This window comes from Microcebus murinus, chromosome 9, assembly GCF_040939455.1.
Source record: "Microcebus murinus isolate Inina chromosome 9, M.murinus_Inina_mat1.0, whole genome shotgun sequence".
Classification (NCBI taxonomy): Eukaryota; Metazoa; Chordata; class Mammalia; order Primates; family Cheirogaleidae; genus Microcebus; species Microcebus murinus.
The window spans coordinates 21,169,771-21,188,788 of NC_134112.1; the positions used below are offsets into that span (position 1 = coordinate 21,169,771).

Sequence of the window (19,018 nt, forward strand, 5' to 3'; positions counted from 1 at the left end):
GCCATTAGTTCAACATGTTTATTAATATACTTATTCAAAATTTGAGACAGAGAGGGTGGAGAAAACTGTCAGAAATCACATATATAATTGATTCCTTTCTGGGTCACTGAAAGGCCTCCCTCTCTAACTCATCTGTATTCTGCACCCTGCTTTATGGAGGATTTTCAGAAGAGTTCTATATAAACAGCATTGGGCTGGGGGGTCAGAGACCTGAGTTCCTGTCCTAGCTTCCTCTCCAACTCGGTTTCCCTGGGTACTGAGCCTTCTTATGCTTGCCTGTAGGATCAAATGAGATAAAATAGGAAAAAGACTGAATAGACACAAGGACTCAGAGACACTGGTTTCTTCCTGAAGGGTATTATTTAAGTAGTGATTAAGTAATACATTTTAAATACAATTTATATATGAGTTGATTGATGAATATTAATGTGTGGATTGTTTTTCTCTGGCTCTAACACATGAAGACCTAAGGATCTGCAGTTTACTGTTTTTGTTCAACCCTCAAAGTACATAATTGGCATCAGATGAGAGGGCCACCTTGGCTAAGATGAGCAAAATTGTCTTCCATTCCCTGTTGTTCGCTCTGAGGAAGTCTCCCGCAATTTCCTTTGAGGAATCTCATCTAGCTGGAAGCACCTGCTACTATAGGTTAGGAAATACCCATTTGTTTTCTTCTTGAGAAAGGTAAGCTGAAATCTTGAATTTTCCAGGGCAAAGCTGATTTCAAATAGTGCATTGTTTTCCCCATAAGTACACTTACCTGTGGAGAATCTTCTGCCCTGATTTTGGGGTCAAGAATGATGATCATTATAAGTGTGTTCAAACTCTGCAGAGATTATAAATTCAAGCCAGTTCAAAGGCAATCCCATGTCCAGGAGAACTGGAGGAAGATATTCTCGGTTCATCCACTTCCTAGGCATTCATTCACTGCTGGGGAGTTTTCGGAGTAAGATTTTCACACTTACAAATTACAAGTGGTGAGGGAGGCTCAGTTACACAGGATGACAGAGATTCTACAAAATCCATCATGTAACTGGCCTCTTATTCTCAGCGAGCAAAAATAATTGCTTTATTAACTTACTTTCACAACTGCATGCTATGTCAGTCTTTTCTTGTTTTAAAGAAAACAACCTGCACAACACAGAGAAAATTCACTTGATTGCATTTAAAAGGAAACACTGCTTGAGTCCTTTATGGTACTACCTCCACCCTTCAGCACCAGCCTCTGCCTCTCCAAGTGCTAATTAGGCATTAGAAGTTGGCTGTGTGATCTCAGCCAACAGCTTTTACAGGGTGTCTGGATTTAAAGAAAGGCCCTGTGTGACGCTTTTGTAAAACAGCTCAATCTCTCAGGTCTAGTGCCTCCTCCTCTCAGGTAGCCTGGGTTCTAGGTAGATGCTTTCAGAATGAACAATGGCCATCTGCTTTGCCCGTTCTTTGGATGCCTTTAATTTGAGCCTTCTCTTTAAATGGACGACCACACAATGCATTTAATTTCTTAATATGACTATTATTTGTTTGGAGGAAAGTTGTTTACAATATGCTGAGAACTGTTTTATTGGAGTGTAATTCTTTTCATTAAACCTCTACTTTACTTGGCCAGAAAAGGGCCACACGTGGAAGGGACGTGGGGAAGGTTTGGCTTCAACCCAAATCGTCCCAGTGACAGCCAGGGTTTGTTATGTTTTGGCTGGTTTTGCCGCTCACCATTCTGTGTGTGCTCTTTTGGGACCAGTTCTCTATTACAAAGCCCATCTTCCCAGGAAGAGAGGGCTAGTCTTTCTTCCTTTCTTCGGTTGAGGCTGTGCAGGTGATGGGATCTCCTTACCTAAAGTATTTCTTCAGAAGCTGTGAGTTGATTTCACATAACTGCTACCCATTCAGCACCCAGGCAATGGGGATATGGCAATGGAAGAGGTACAGTCCATGCTCTGACGGTGTCTTAAAATTATCCTAAGTTACAGTTGGATGGGGCTTACAAAGCCTTATTTTAGCTTACAAAGACTTTTGCCATACATTACCTCACTTAATTCTCAAATTACGAAAAAGGCAAAGTAAGAATTATCATTCTCATTTTCAAGATAAAGAACCAGACTCAGAGAGTTCCAGAGACTTGCTCAGTGTCACACACTAGAGGCTAAGAACCCAAGGCCTTTGTTTCTACAACAGCCAGTCTACTTTTCATCCCACCCCAGGAAATCGGAAAAGATGAGGGCTTTTCTGAGTAGCCTTGGAGTTTATTGAGCAGTCTACAGCCATGGCTGCAAATGTACATCATGTTTATATAGCGAATCTGCTAGGATGAGAGTGCATCTGTGTTTTCTGAGTGAGGATCCCTTGGTAAAGATTGCTATTGGTGGTGATATTATCCAACCATCCACATACTTGTAATTGCTTTTGGCTTTTGAAAGACTTCATGGAGGCCTGTTTTACCACTTATGCCTCAACTAGCAGTCTGGCCACAAGTTTACTCTCCTCCCCACAAAGCTATGATTGGAGCCTTCAGAAGTGGGAGTGGAGCACTGGCATCAGAAAGGCCAAAGATCACCAGGAAGACAACCTGGGTCTTCACTGGGGGGCTCCAACTCAAGTCAATGGATGACATATCATGCAGCCAACCTGGGAACGCAACCTTCTTCTAAAATGGCCACCAAGTACTCAGTTCACACTGACAGTTGCCATGTTTCTATTCAGGCCCCAAAGTTGCCAGGTCTTGAGATGTTTCTCCAAGAGAATGTGGAAATCTGGAATTTTATGTACATTCTCTTGTTTGGACTGGTTAAATATTAATATCTAATCCAAACATTATTAAACTTCTGCAGGACAAACAAAAACAAAAGCAAAATAAAACCAAACTAAAACCAGTGAGTCTCTTTGTAATTGTAAGTAAGGAATTAGGGTCTTTTTAGGACAGATGCAGCAGGGCATTGAGAAGTGGGTAGAATATCTTTATTTCCAGCAGGGTTCTACATCTTTTTCATCTTTGTGAGGAGGACAGAAAGGCAGGAGGGATTAATAAGCTGTTGGAGCCAGAGTATATATAGACCTTCCAAATTATCCCTCTTTGATATGATGATTTGAATTTCTACTTTTCCTCCTGTTAATACTAGTTCTCACCTTTCTCCCTGTCTATCGCCTGTGCGTGAGACCCATGTACAAAGCCTTCCCATGGGGGCCCACAGATTGTGGGCTGGGGCAGGGGCTATATACAGACCCCTACTCACTAGCAAACAAAGCACACTCTTCCCTCCCATCCAAGAAAGCATATTGCAGTCTAAATAAGTCTAAAAATATCAGAATGGTCTTCAATTGACCTTAATTTTTAAAAAAGTAAATTCATCTCAAACATTGATATTTTGCCTATCATCAGTAATGGCTTACTTTTGACCCAACTCACAAACGTCAGCACAGCATTGTTAAGAACTGCTGTTTTTAAAAGCAAAAACTAATTATGGGGACATATTGCTAAGCTTCCCAGACAGACTGGCACTCTCTGTCTCTGGTATTTTCAGCCAAGGCATGGTGAGCTGGGCTGACTCCCCCAGCTCATAAATTCACCTTTGAGAGTGTCCGTTACAAGGATCTTAGAGATGTCATCAGAGACAGTTGAATTCTTAAGATGGGACAGTAGAAATAAAAGACCATGTTTTCCAAAGCAGGCAGTAAGTTAGAACCCAAACATTCCTGCCTCTCTAACTGATAGCAGGGAGCCCCCACTTGGACTAGTGTTTGGATGAAACTAAGTCAGACCCTGCCCAGCAGCGTAAACCAAGAAGTAAACGTCTCCATGTTATCCGTGTTCTTTGCTCCATGAATTGAACCAGAAAATAAAGAAACTGAACACCACAGCTTTCCCTGTTACCCCCTGATTTAAGATAATCTTTTTCTTTTCCATTGCATTGGAAAATGAAAATTCAAAACATGGGAATAGAAAGCAGACTCGGAGAAGAAGAGAGACAAAGAAGTTACCAGCAATTTGATGTCATATGTCTTTGGGGGAGAAAAGTGTCTGGATCTTAAAGTCAGACTATGACAAAAATGAGAACAGAAACAAGTCTATTTTTTTCTCTAGGTCACCGTAGGGAACTGATCTAACCTATTTACAAGGGGTCTCAAGGGAACTATCTCTAAATAGCTATCTTGTCACCATCCTTTTCGTCATCTTCCGTGATCACTTTGGGTCTTTCATCCCTGAGCAGTGTCACACCTGCAAAACAAAGCATAGACCTGCAATTAAGTGCCTCTAATTAAAATACTAGACAAACTTGCAGCATAGACACAGTGCACAGCAGCGTGGCAACCCAGAAACCTCCTAGTGCCTGCGAGGCTAACTGCTAGAGGTGCCAACTGAGAGAGAGGGAGATGGGTGGTCTTATTTGGCCTTCCCAGAGGTGGTGAGTGAGGACACCACTCTGGTTACAAGGGGATGTACAGCCTGGGGCGGGGGGTGAGCAACCTTTGCCCTCCTCTGAGTTCTGCTCCTGAGCTTGCAGCACCATGGGATGGAAAGCATCCATCTGCTTTGAACTTATGTTTCTGCCACTCCTGGAGTCTGTGGCAGGTCCAGTTAGCACATTCATACCTAAATTTTCTCATATGTAAGGTGAGGACACTAATAATTATCTTAAAAGGTTGTGACAATTAGGTAAGATGTATGCAACAATGCTTAGCATGGAGCCACATGTTGAGCAGCTAAATGTCAAATTTTCCTTTCCCTTCACAATTTGCTAGCTTATTTTCCTTTTGAAAAAGAACTGGTAAGCCTCATGGAGTCACATTTAAAAGTATTTTAATAACATCTGGGAGAAATATTGAGCTGAGGGTCTGGACATGCTATTTCCAAATGTCAATACTGTACCAGTAGATGACAAAGTTCACATGGTTCAGAGAGAAATGAGAATATAAGGAAAGTGTCGTTGAGTTTTTTATATGGCTGTATGGCTACAATTTAAAAAGCTATTCTTTATTTTGAGGTTATTCTTTTCCTTCTTTTGGGGATACCCCTTCTTTTAGGAGATTTTAGAAATGTTAGATGGTTTTCTAAAGCATCCTTACTAGGCAAAATAAAAAGTTGCTATTCCTATGTTGGGCTCCACAGTATATATTTTTAAAAGTTTACTGGTCTGGGAAATTCAGAAGTCTGAGCCCAATTTTCTAGACTGATCAGCTCAGAAAAGGCCAGCCAAGGAGGTCTGGGTGGTTCTGCTCATTCTGTGAAGTGTAGAGGAGAGTCATTTTGATAAAAGGACAAAGGAAGCTGTGATTTAAGGGCAGTCCTCATGGTTCCTGTCATCCCACTCCAGCCATACGGAGTCTTTTCCCCACCACTGCCTAGCACGGCTTCCCTCCCTGTTCTCCCAGTTAGAGACTTTTCAGTCCATGAAGCATTTCAGAAAGATCTAAACTTGAGAGAGAGAAGCTGTGCACCACACGAAGACTTTCTATAACGCTGGACTCCATTCAACAGCAGCAAATTAATGAACTACGTGCTGATCCTAATGACTATTCGTTTGATTCAGTTTCTAGTTTGTTCGTATGGGTTCTTTACCAATTAGCTGATATTTATTGGAGGAGAAAAACAATTTCAAGAGTCTGGCTGAAACTAAGGCTTTTGCATAAATCGCTTATGAAACACAGTAAACACAGGTAAAATAAAGGAGACCTTTATAGTTTATATTGATTGCCCAGGATCACAAAGTTAGTGGGGAGCAAAACCAGAGACAAAACCTAGACCTTTCTGATTCCAAAGCCCATGTTCAGTTTTGTCTACTAGGATGACTCCTTACACATAAATACTTTTTGTCCCTCTACCAAGTCTTCTTTATAAAGTCTTCAATGAAAATAGATACAAGAATGGGCAGAAAATAATTAGTCTCCATCAGATACTGCAAAACTGTGATTGCCAAATAGAATATTTGGAAGAATTGCTTGAGACCAGGAGTTCGGAACCAGCCTGAGCAATATAGCAAGAGCCCACCTCTACAAAAAATTAAAAAAAGTATCTGGGCATGGTGGGGCATGCCTGTAGTCCTAGCTAAATGGGAGGCTGAGACAGGAGGATTTCTTGAGCACAGCAGTTCAAGGCTACAGTGAGCTATGATTGTGCCACTGTAACACTCCAGCCTGAACAACAGAGTGAGATCCTGTCTTAAAAAAAAAGAATGATGACAGTTTGAGGATTAGACTCCTGTATCTCCTAAGCAGAGAGAGACAGATAGAGAGAAAGTGAGAAAGGGTTATCACTTGCCTGACCAGGTGGGTTGCATACCTACCCTTAATCTTGGTATACTGGCAAGTGGTGAAGACAAAGGGATGGATAGAGGCAAGAGGAGGTGGGAAGAGAGGAAGAAAGACAGAGTGCAGAGAACACAAACCCCATGGAACTTAGAACCACATCCTCTAACATGGCTGGGGACAAGCCTCTGACCATTTTGTCATGATGTCTTCTTCTGAGCTGTTTTTGATTTTTTTCTTTATTACAATAAATAATGGGGAAACATAGTTTTATAGAAACAACCAAACTTCATCTTCTCTCAAAAGTGTTCCTTCTGGATTCCTATAATGCTAATGTCCAAACCACACCATAGCGGAAAAACTGACAAAGGTGGGACAGACCTGAATTTGAGCCCTGGCTCTGCCACGTAACAGTGTTTGATATTGATCACAATGGATCCATTCATTTATCCATCTAATCATCTCATCATTGAGCCAACCACTCTGCCAGTCAGACAACTATCTATCAGTTTCGTCCATGTACGATTCTAAAGTGGCCGAATACGTTAATATTTCTTCCTCAGTTTCTTTATCTGTCAAAAGAGGTAATAGCTATTCTATTAGTCAATTTATTTTTAGAAATCCCTGAAACATGCCAAACTTAGTACCTAACATTTAGTATGATCTCTATAAATATTCGTACATTTTCCCCTCTGTTACTGTCTTGCCACAACTATCTGCATAAAGCATATCGTACACACACACACAGTCTCACACTCTAGTCATGAATGTACATGTCTTATTCTCCTTGCACATAAAATTTTCAGGGACAAGGACTACATCTCACAGAGTAGATTCCTTACAGCCTGGAGTTATGCACATAGATCAGTAAGACTTCTGGGTTGAATTTGACACATATTGAGATATAATAGCTCTCATTATTTCTGCATCTCTCTTTCTCTCTCCCCTTTTGAGGATTTGGCCAATTAGTCCAGGTGTTTTGGGAGCATCAGCCAGCAGCCTTAGGATGCATGACGCATGGGGGACTGGGGAGGAGGGCACTCCAGCTCCTCTCAAGGATCCACTGACATTTCTATTCCGTTGGCTCAGTGATTCTGACCAGCTCTGCTGAAGCATGAGTAATGCTCCGACCCTCCCCGGCTCCAGATCAGCCCCTGGGGACCTGCCAGTGAAGATGAACCCGAAAGGCAGCAGTGAGTCCGGCTCATCCCCAGAGCACTTGAGCACAGCACAGCTTGTCGGGCCAGGACAAAGGCCATGCTCCTGGCACCTCCAGATGGTAAGGCTGTGACCTGTCCCCTCGCCCCTTGCAAATGCCCTGCACCAGCTCTTTTACCTGCTGCAAAGGGGGACACGTGCAGGGCAGGTGTGTCTTTTCTCCTTGGCTTTTTCTGTTCCAGGTCAGTGTTATGAAGAGCTGGGCTCATTTTGCCCTTTGGTTGTCTCTCTTGCACATCGTATCTTTTAATGACGTGTTCTGAAAGCACACCTGCGTGGTTAAGGGAACAGAGAGAGAAACAGAGTCAAGTACACATACATAAATGTGCACCTATTAGGACCGTGCACATTTACACACCTGGTGAAGTAGTCAATATAGCTTTCCAAACTTATTTTAATAAAGGAAGTTTCTTTATAATAAGACTTAGTATTTATTTAGGCTATACTAGGAACAACCTCTATACAAAGGATGCCTGGTATCATTGTAGCCTCACAAAACCCTGAGGAATTTAAGATTATGGCCACCATCACCTATCTGAGGAAAGTGAGGCAAAGATCTGTGCCCAAGTTATTACAGCTCACAGGTGGCAGACAGGTGTGTAGCCCAGGCTCTGCCCCCAAAGTCCACCCTCTTCAGCCAGAGCGGAGAGCTTGCTCTTCTGCAAGCTGTGTGCTGCCCACTTCCGGCCCAATACCTTAATTATCGCTCCACCTCCACCCTCCTGCCTTCTCACCTCTAGTCTACAGGTGAAACTTTTCTCCATCATTTAATAACTCTCTTCTATAAAACGTTCTACAGCTCGCTACCCAGACCGAACTCCCACGGTCCTTTTAAGGGCCTCATTATGACATCACTTCTTACTGCACATTTCAGCTATTTATGTGCTACTATTATTTTTCAGAAAACCGAAAGTTCCTTCCCAGCAAGATGAGGGTTTTATTTGTTTGGTATCACTCAACTGGAGTGAGAATAGAGAAGATGGTAAATAAATGAGCGAGGGGGAAGGAGAAGAGGAAGCAAAACAAAACAAAAACTTTAGAGAATAAGAGAGTGTCCCGCATCCCATCCAGGGTGTTGTAGAGACATGCTCGCTGTTCACCAAACTGTTTTGCATTTCTCCTGGGCCTAGAATTCAGACAAATTTCCTGGCCTCCCTTGCTGTCAGGCGAGGCCTCTGATTGGTGGAAGCTTGGGTCACACAGATGTCTCTTGTCAATCCTCCTCTCTGTCTACCCCCATGCCTGCCGGATAGTGATACTCATGGTGACTTGGGAAGCTCCTGGTCACTTTGCTCATCGTGTATTGAAGATGTGAAAACCCATCAGCCTGGGTCCCTGAATGACTGTCTGGAGCAGAGCTTGGCTCCCCCAGCCCCGATTTCCACTATTGCTGAGTAAAAAATAAACCCGTACGGTATGAAGCCACTAATATTTTAAAATTTATCTGTTAGAGCAGCTTGCCATATTGTAGCTAATGTACCCATTATTAAAAACATACCCAGGCACTTAAGGAAAGATTTGCAAGCCTGATGTGACCTGGTGGCAAGGGACCCCCCTCTGCAGCTGTGCAAACTGACCTCGTTGTCCATTACCTGGTATGAAAGGTGGGATGTGCAGTGCCGGTGTATCTTTCCTCCTTGGTTTTTTTTGGTCTGACTCAACATTCAGGGTGGCCTGTGCATTTTTCCCCTTCCTTGGCTTCTTTTTGAGCTCACAGTCCTTAATGAACTGGTCTGAAAGATCATCTGGTTTTGGTAGGGTACAAAGAGAAAAGAATAAAACAGGAGTAAGGGGCCAGTCACAACCTGGTTGGCTTCCAATTACACCTGGGGATAGAGGCAGAGGGCATTTGGTCTGAAAAAGAAAAGTGTTTATTCATGTTGGCCTCCTCCACAGGGGACTTTAGTGGCCTTGCATGAATTCATATAATAAAATGGAAAATTGGAATTCTGCAAAACTCTAAATTAAGAGAACTCAAATGGATGAATCATCAAGGCCAAGAAGAACTTAAAAACGTCTTCAGGACAGAGAGTGGATTGGAATTAAATTTCTTACAGGAGAAGAGATTCTCTGTGCTAAGTGCTCCTCAGTTTCCTTTGCTCAAGGCATGTTCTCGTTGGACACCCCAAGGGCCAGGATGGAAGCGTAATCTCCCTTAGTCTTGGCAAGTTTCCTCAAGGTTCTCAGTAAATGCCTCACTTGCCTTCATTTCTATGGCCAACCAGTCATCCTAATGATTCACACTCAGGCTTCAGTGTTTGTCCCTTCCCTCCCCCCTGGCCCTGTAACTCTTCCTATTTGCTCATCCTGTCTTAGGGTCCCACCGTCTTCTTACTCATCTTTTTACTTTTCTCAATCCTCTGCATCGACACACCAGGGTTTTGAAGCCTGCCTTTTACGTCAAGTCCATCAGAGGTTGTTGTATGTAATAAATCCAATCTGATCATTCCTTGCCCATTAAAATCTTCCCTCTGCCCCATCTTACTTCCCAGTGCTTTTGTTGATGTTGCTCTCCTTTGGGCTCCTCTGTCATTGTTCTACACTAGTTCATTGTTCTATAATGATGTATCTCCTATTCCAGACAGAGACTTCCTAGAGATTAAGGATTATATCCTTTTTGTAATTTTATTCTTAATTGCCTCTCCCTTTCACAAATGCATGTTTGTGGAGTCAGGTTGATCTGACTATTGGGACTATGTATTGTAATATCTGGCTGAAAAAGCAATTTTTCAAATGTGTTACTACATAGCACAGTCAATCCCCATCCCCATGATACATAGCACAGTCATTTGTTGAATGAATGAATGAATGAATGAATGTTGCTCAGAATGGGTGCTGCCTGCTGCGGGTCTCTAGAGGTAATGGCTGGATACAGACCTGCCACAGGGCCACTGTTCAACCCCAGGACGCTCCTCTGTGCTCAGTGCAGAGAGTAAGACATTTGCTTCAATTTTGACTTTTTTTTTCCTTTGCACTTTTCCCCATTTTTGGAGAAATCCTCAACATAAAATATCTTTATGGCAAATGGGGAGAGGGGAGCAGGGGGGGAGTCATAACCAGGCGAGGCATAGACAAAGGCTATGAATATGCAAAAGGCCCATCCATCAAAAGTCTGAGTGTCTCATTTTTAGAAATGGGTAGAGGCAGAAATGTTTCTGGTATTTTCATTACAAAGGTTATGTAAAAAGTCAGTTCTGGAAAGGAAACAGATTGACAATAAAGCAGAAAAAGGCTATTTAAAATTCTGTCTTGATAGGCAAAGAGAGATATTTGAAATATTTTATTGGCTCTACACATGGGGTGTAAGTGTGTCAGGAAATACTGGAAACAAGCTAGACCGCCACATTCCATTTATTGTCTCAAAAATGCTCTGTCCGGGACTCTGGAAGACCCCCAAAAAAGGACAATGCCTTCTCTCTCTCTCTCTCTCTCTCTCTCATTCTCTCTCTCTAATGAACTTCCTTCCAGTGCTTCAGCTAATATTTACATGGCAGACCCCACAGACCCATGGCTATTTGCCCACCCATCTGGCGTTGGCTATGACCAGAAGGCACAAACTATCGGGTTTCGGGAGGCCTCTCTCAGACTAACCCACAAACCAAATAGCAGAGACTCCCCCTTTCTGATTTCCACAACTGACATTCACAACACAGCGTTTACCTAAGTGGCTGCAGCGAGGATCTAGCTTGTCCAGCCTGTCTTCTGAGAGCTCCAGTGGCTGCATTCGCTGAGTGGACATCATCAAAGAAGAGGGTGTGTGTGTATTTCTCCTCCAGCACTACAGAAGTATAAGAAACAGTCCAGAGTATGCCTTCTGTTCATTCATTCATTTATTAAATAACTATATTTCTGAGCACTTTGTATTATGTTCCCAATTCAGTTCTGGTTTTTCAAGTCTGCTTCTTATACTTAGTTACTAGAAGCTCTCTACTTGAGATTTAAGCCAAGATAAAATGAATCACACACACACACACACACACACACACACACACACACACACACACAGATTTACTGGTAATTGTCATGTATCAAATGTTCAAAATTTGCTCTCTCTCAGAGGCTCTTTGGGAGTTTCAGAATGAACACTTGCCAAGTCTGAATGAGAAATGAGTTAGTAGAGAGTCACAGAAACTTGCCTACATTTTCTCTGTTCTACAAAATGGGATTATGTATACTTTACAGATGAGGAAACTGAGGCTCAGAAAGTTTAATTAATTTATTTAGTCACATGTCTATTAAATAGCCCAGCCTAGATCTGGATCCATTTCTGCAGACTTCCACTGTACAATCAAGTCTCTTAAAAACAAAGTGAATCCTTTGAACTCAAATTGAATCAGACTTCTCATTTTCTACCCTGACATTCTGCAACTATAAAGTAACATGGTTGCCTCCCTGTTCATATCATGATGGCGGCAGAGATGTGGTAGGAGAAAATCTAGGTCTTGAATGCATCTTTATTTTCCCCCTAAGGATTCCTGACATGAGAGCAAAGCTGTTCCCCGTCCCCACCCCCTATCTTTCCTGGACCACAAATCCACTGAACTTTCCAGAGCTATTAGTTATAGCCATTGCCAGGAGGAGTGGACATCCAGAATGGACACATGTCAGGTCTGAATGAGAAATGCATTAGCTGAGATTTATAGAAAATCTTCATTAGTGCCTGCCTAGACTCTGCCTCTTGAGTTCCTTTTGGATAATTTATTACTCATAACCAACCATAGCAAAGCTGGTAAGGGAGGAATGAAGAAGCTTAAAATGACCCAACTGATCCTCTTCTTTTGAGATTCCTTGACCGAACACACGGATCAGTTGTGCTAACATTTCAACTTCCTAGAATGAGTTCAACTCAGCTGTGTTCTGAGGAATAAGCCGGTTTTCCCCAGAAAGCCTGGAAACTCTCTCTCCCTATAAGCTGAGATCATTGCATAGCAGATGGAGCCATTAACTGATCACTTGAGTATGGCTTTTAGTGTCACTCTGAGCAGACTGATTGTACTGAGTGACTTCAGCAGAAATCAATTCAGACCACTGTTTTTAGCGTATGTATAGAGCGTGCCCACTCCCTGGGACCGTAAGGAAGTGTGCTGTTAGCTTTGGCCAGGCCAGCCCCCACAAGCTTGAGTGCGGAGGACAGCTGTGGGAACATCACTAGGGGCCAGTGGGCTCAATGCTGAGGTCTCAAGGCAAAGTTGCAGCCTCAAATGTGGTCTTATGAATTTATTTAACCAATTTTCTTCCTCTTCAAGCAGAGTCATGAGCCTACTCACAGATGTTGTGCTGAAAATCACCTTCGCAGAAAATATCTGGTGAAAATATTTATTCGCCAGAAGAAAAAACTAGGGCTCAAAAGGTTACAATGACCTATCATGAGCTGTGTACTCGGGGTCAGAGGCATTGTTGGAACAGGAGCCCCTACGATCTACACTAAGTCCTGCCTGGCAACAGTTTCCCCTCCTTCTCCCCAGCCCCTGTGAGGTCAGCTTCTCTTTGTACTTGGATCCTATGGCTGCTCCTGTGTGCCTAAGAGCTGGTTATTTAATTTGAACCTGAGCTCTCAAGTCAAACAGATTCAGATTAAATCTCAGTTCTTTAACTAAGAAGCCATATGACTTTGATGAAGTTGCTAAATCTTAAAGGACATAGTGAGGACAAGTGGAGCCCAAGTACGATATAATCATTTTTGCCCTGTCTCCCCACAAGCTATCGCTGCTATGATAAATGTGCAGAGGCTCACATCTCTGTGGTGCCCCCACCGTATCTCCATTTTTATTCTCAGTGGTAAGGGGTGTTCTTTCAGAATGAACCACTGTAAGACATGAGCCAGTCTAATTCCTGAAATAAGAAGTGGGATATTTCCATTTCCTATTCCTGATCCTGCTCATGCCTTCTTCTCTTTAATTGTCTCTACCCTGAGCAGGTGTCATAAAGGGACCCTGCTCTTGTCATGCTGCCCAGGGAAAATTTCATAATCTTTCTTAGCAGCTCCCTGTAATTTGGTAACTTTCTAAGGCACCAGCTCTTTCTTTCATACCTAAACAGTGGGTTCTCTGGGTCTTCAAATTTCAACCTAGGATGGATGTTCAGAGATGTTTGTTGACTGATACTTTACATTTGGGGGTATTTCCTAAACTGCCTCTAATATAAAGATTTGTGACCCTTTAACATTCTCTTGCCACTTATTGGTTCACTGTGGGCTCTGCAGTCTAACACTCATACAGGGACTTGGATTGCTGCTGTGATCGTCAATATTGGCCCCTTATGACAAGCCTGGGGCCCAATATGCTGTGGAAACCAGGACATTTTTATTATGTAACACTCCCAGAGGGGCTCGGGGAGTATCAGCAATCACATGCATTTTTTTCTGCTGCAAAACTATGCATATTTACACTAAATGACACAAAGACAGACTACAAAAAGATTCATACCCTTTCAGGTCAGGTTTTGCTACCAAATGAGTTGGCATCGAAGCTAACAACAATAACAACAACAGCAAAGCTTTTGGTTTTCAGAATTTTTTAGATTTCTCGTTTAGAGAATAAAGGATTGTGAATCTGCATTATTTTTCCAGTTGTTGCTCTCTGACAGAATGTAGGTAGTCTGTGTGGCATGGAAAAGACCAAGGGATATAATAGCAGGGTCTGAGGGAGGTTTTCAGGACCCCATATTTTAAACTCTTGCAACTTCTTCTTACTAATCTTTATCTTCCTTTTCACAAAGAACCAAGCTTTCCTTTTCACAGAGAGACACTGTAAATGCAAGTACTGGGGAAAGAGGAGATATATAAACTGATATCACAGTACACAGGGACTGCTAATGACAGAAGTCACCTTCTCTTTTGAGAACAGGAACCGAAAGGGGCAAGGAACTGGGTGCCAGGGAAGGAACCCCACAAAGTTGCAGAAGGGCAGGCACATCAGGGAAGCTTGGGGACACTGAGGATACGTCTTATGGAGGCCGGCCTCTACTGGCTCAGACCTCGCTCCCATTTCAGGAGGATAGTAATGCTGTCTCTGCTGCTGAACAAAGATCTATGGGTTCTGTCTGTGGTCAGAAGGTGGTCTGGGCATTTTTTCTTTTCTCTTAACACCGAGTAGGTATTTCATCCGGATGTGAGAATATGTATTTTAACTCGTGGACAGAAAATTTCTCATGTCTGTAAGCATTTGATGCTGGGAGGCAATATGAGGTAGAAGCAATGGTTTGGTTGCTGGTTGAACTTGGGAAAGTTATGTGTCCTCTTGGAAACTTAGTTTTCCCATATGTGAGATGGGGATGATAGTGGCTCTTCTTCAGGGTTGTGGAGAGTATTAACACTACAATGTGTGCAAAGCACCCAGCCCAGGTCCTGCATGCTAACCTTTTAATGAGTGAGTGGCTGCCTTTGATCTTTCAGTCCTCCCCTTGTGATTTTAATATGTATGTTCAAATTGATCCGTCACAATAATCTCCTAATCCTGTTTTTGGCCTTCTCTGAAGCTGGTAATGAGATGACAACAGTCCTAGGCACAAACCAACTGCAGAATACCCCTTTCTGGGTCTCGGGAACATGATAATATAGATTTTTAGGAGCGAGTTGACACTTAGCTTAGCTCTACGATAATCTAAAGAATATCCACAAAGTAATCAGGTCTAGATTTACATGATGGGATAAAAAGGGAGAAAGTTATGTCCACGGCCCATGAGGTGTCTGGTTACTGCACCCTCTGGCTGTGTAAAGTACAGATCCTTTGTCAAACCTCTTTTAAACCTGAGGATTGAATTCAGATCAAAAAGTACCACATTGTAAAATTAAATTTGTTCATTAAGAAGACCTAAATTGGCAGTATTCCTGAAGGAGTGGCTCTGACTTGAAGTAGGGCACGGAGATGTTTTTTGAGAAGTGCCCTTTCCCCAGCCTTGTAAGATAAACCTCTCCCTCCGGTGTGAACATGCAGATACACCAACGTTCATCTTAAAACTTTGCAATTCAGTTCATGAGGATTCAGGGTTTTTTACAGAACTCAGCACCACACATCCTTTGGAAAAATAACTTGCAAGTGGTGACTTTCTCTGCTCCCCACCTTGCCCCAGCTCAGCCTTGTTCCATAAAGCACAAGCCCCCTGCCAGCAGCGATAGCCTTTTTTGTCCCAGCAGCCACAAAGAAGTTGTAACTTATTAGAAACTTGCTTTTCTTGCCACAAAAGTTTTTGGAGTAAAAATCCAAAGCACTTACCAATCAGTGCAGGCGCTGGGAAGAGAAGGCGAGAGACAGGGAGGGCGCGTTTGCTCACCGAAGCTGGGCCTGGCTGCTCTGAGCAGTGGCTGCTGCTGGCCGGCTCCAGCTCCTCTTATCTAGGGACCAGCTGCTGCTGTTGCCATGGGGATGCTCCGTTTCACAGGCGCCAGGGCAAGGGGGATGGAGAAGGATAGAGGACTCACCTCACCATCACTTCTCTCCACTGCAGTGACTGTACATTGCAAAATACAATATACAGACTCACACTTTGAGCTCCTAGTGTGCAAGCCAGAAAAATCCACATGAGCCAGCTACATCTTTGGATCTCCATGGCAAGCCTGTGCAATAGGTCCTTTTTCAGTCTGATTTTGCAAACATGAAAACTGAGGCACAGAGAGCTTAAGTGACTTGCCCAAGAGGGGATTTTTGACCCAGCTAATTTCGACCTTCAAATCTATTAGAATTTAATGCAGAGTACTTTCACTCACCATTGCTGCCTTTCAGGGTGCTACCATGGTGAGAAGTAACAGTACAGTTGCTAACATTTACATAAGGCTACCTATAGACCAGGCAATCTTGTAGAGTCTCCTATCAACTCATCTAATCCCCATGCCAACCTTGTGAGATGACCTACCGCCACGATCCCATTTTAGTGATGAGGAAGCTGGAGCCAGAGTTGCCCAATCACCTGCCACGTCTCACCACTAGCAAATGGTAAGGCTGGGCTTTGAACTGGGTAATTGAATGGTAAAGACCATGCTTTTAACCACTTTCAAACAGCACATAGCAGAAGGAAGCAGCCCCTGATGATATGGATTGGGTGTGGAGGCAGGAAATATGTGCTCCTTCGAAGGAACTAAACCACATGTTCCAATATTAAGAATAAGCAGGCACTCCCTAAAAGACTTGGGCCAAAGTTTTCTCAGCAAGGCAGGGGTGTGGCATGCTGTCAGGTGGAGGGGAAGGGTCTATGTTGCGGGTTAGCTCACTGTGAGGAGAGCTCACTGTGAGCTCAGTGTGCGGCTTGGAGGAACAGCAGTTGGCAGTCATCGGTCCAGGCATTCAAAGCAGAAGGTCAGTGTGGGAGGTCAGGTAAAGCTCGGCACAGCCTGGAAGGGCTTGAGACCCCTGACAGCAGCCAAGAGACCACCCAGTGGTGCCCAGGGATGTATTCTCACAGAAGAGCCATGGGCCATGTGAGCCATTGCCCACATCGTCTCCTTTCTTTCCTGAGGTTGCAGGCAGTGCAGGTCCCAGGGAGCCCCTCACTGGCTTCAGCTACCTGCTAGTGACTGGTAACAGGTCTATTCCCACTTGCCAGCACCCCCAGTGACAGGGCTGAAACTATAGTAAATTCTTCCTGAGGTTGACTCCTAGGGTTAGAATTTCTTCAGAGGCCATGGTGAAAAATCATCAGGGAGTAGACTTCCTTGTCTGTTCCATTTGGGGACCTCCTGGAAAGAGATAGGAGCTGCTGAGAAGTAATGCTCTGGTTAGGAAGGGACACCCCTGGATGCTGAGGGGCAGTGCCTGGAACCCCGCTCTCTGTTCCAAACTGCCTGCTTCATCTTCTTAGCAACAGCCTTGCTGGCCGATGAGTTAGGAGCATCTTCATTCCAAACTTGAGTGGAAAAGACATACTTTCTTCCTAAACCCATAACTTTTTAAAAAAAATTAAATTTTTTTGGAGAAAAATTTTAGATTCACATACAGTAGTAAGGAATAATATATAGAGATTCCCTGTACTCTTTAAGCAGTTACCTCCAAAGGTAACGTCTTGTAAAACTATCCCACATTATCAAAACCAGTATGTTGATATTGATATTGATACAGCCATATACTGAACACTTCAATCACTACAAGGCCCCCTTTCCTGTCCTCATATGGTCACACACACCTCCCTCCATTCTTACCCCCCAGTTCCTACCAACTTTTTAACTCCTGGCCACCACTAATCTGTCTGTTCTCCATTTCTATAATTTTGCCATTTCAAAAATGTTATAAAAATGGAATCATACAGTATGTAACCTGTGGATTTGCCTTTCTTTCACTCAGCATCATTCCCTGGAGATCCACCCAGGTTACTGCATGCACCAATAACTCACGCTTTTTTATTGCTGAGTAGTATTCCACAGTAGGTACCTCAGTTTGTTTAACCATTCACCTGTTGAAAAGCATCTGTGTTGTTCCCAATGTTTGGTTATTACAAGTAAAGCTGCTATGAACATTCGTGTAGAGGCTTTTATGTGAACATAATTTGTAATTTTCTCTGGGATAAATGCCCAGAAGTGCAATTGCAGACAATGGCATGTTTAATGTTACAACGCCACCAAAGTGACTGTGCCATTTCCCATTCCCACCAGCCATGTATGAATAATGCAGTTTCTCTGTATCTTCACCAGCATTTTGTGTTGCCACTAATTTTTTAAAGTCATTCTCATGGGTAGGTACAGTCATAATATCACTGTGGTTTTAATTTGCATTCTGTGGATGACTAACGATGTTAAACATATTTTCATGTGCTTATTTGTCATCTGTGTATTTCCTTTGGCGAAATGTTACTTCACGTTTTTGCCCATTTTCTAATTGGGTTGATTTTTCTCACTGTTGAGTTGTAAAAGTTCTTTAAAACTAAACATTAGATATTCCAGATATTAGTCTTGTATTGGAGATATGGTTTGCAAATATATTCTTGTAGTTTGTAGTTTGTCTTTTCAACCTCTTTATAGAGGTTGAAAGCCTCACAAAACATTGAATTTTAGGAAGTCTAATTCATCATTAAATTAAGTTAAAAACCTATAGAGTTGAGATTTTTCTGAGGCTTCTTGGAGAAGCTTAACTGTGTTAGGATATTGTAGCCTAACTGTGTTAGGATATTGTAGAACTTAAAAAAACCCTTTTGTCACTTAATTTTTCACAGCTTGAAAGAAACATTTTCAAAGAAAGAATAGTACGAATTCCTTGTTTCCCCTTTGGATAGACATGTCTACCTCTCCCAAGTTCAGCGTGCTGATTTTTCCGATGGATTTCTACACATAACGTGATTGACTATGCCCCTCCCCCCTTTAAGGCAGACGTAAACGGCAACTGAGATGGCAGATGGTAATGTAAGTCTATACCTTGGAGAGTTCTAAATAACAACCACATATGTGCAGTGTTGAAGTCATAGCCCCTTGGCCTACAGCGCTCCCCGTGTAAGTACAAGGAGCCATTGTGTCCGCGACATGATTTGTACATCCAAAAGCCCTCGGCTGTACGGCCAAATTGACTTCTGGCTTCATTCCTGATGGATGCCTAGTGGCAACTAGCTTTAAATGAATATATGTTTTCATTTTAATCACAAATATCCC

General features: G+C 42.8%; 1 protein-coding gene across 1 annotated transcript; it reads right to left on the reverse strand.

The window, feature by feature from the left end:
• Positions 1-1,590: 1,590 nt before the first annotated feature.
• PPP1R17 (protein phosphatase 1 regulatory subunit 17) lies at positions 1,591-15,768 on the reverse strand. Its single transcript, XM_012778949.3, has 5 exons — positions 15,666-15,768; positions 11,113-11,230; positions 9,045-9,197; positions 7,571-7,723; positions 1,591-4,207 (listed from the first exon to the last, which is right to left on the reverse strand). Exons 2-5 carry the CDS (start codon positions 11,192-11,194, stop codon positions 4,128-4,130), a joined length of 468 nt encoding a protein of 155 aa, XP_012634403.1. The 5' UTR covers positions 11,195-11,230; positions 15,666-15,768; the 3' UTR covers positions 1,591-4,127.
• Positions 15,769-19,018: the final 3,250 nt, after the last annotated feature.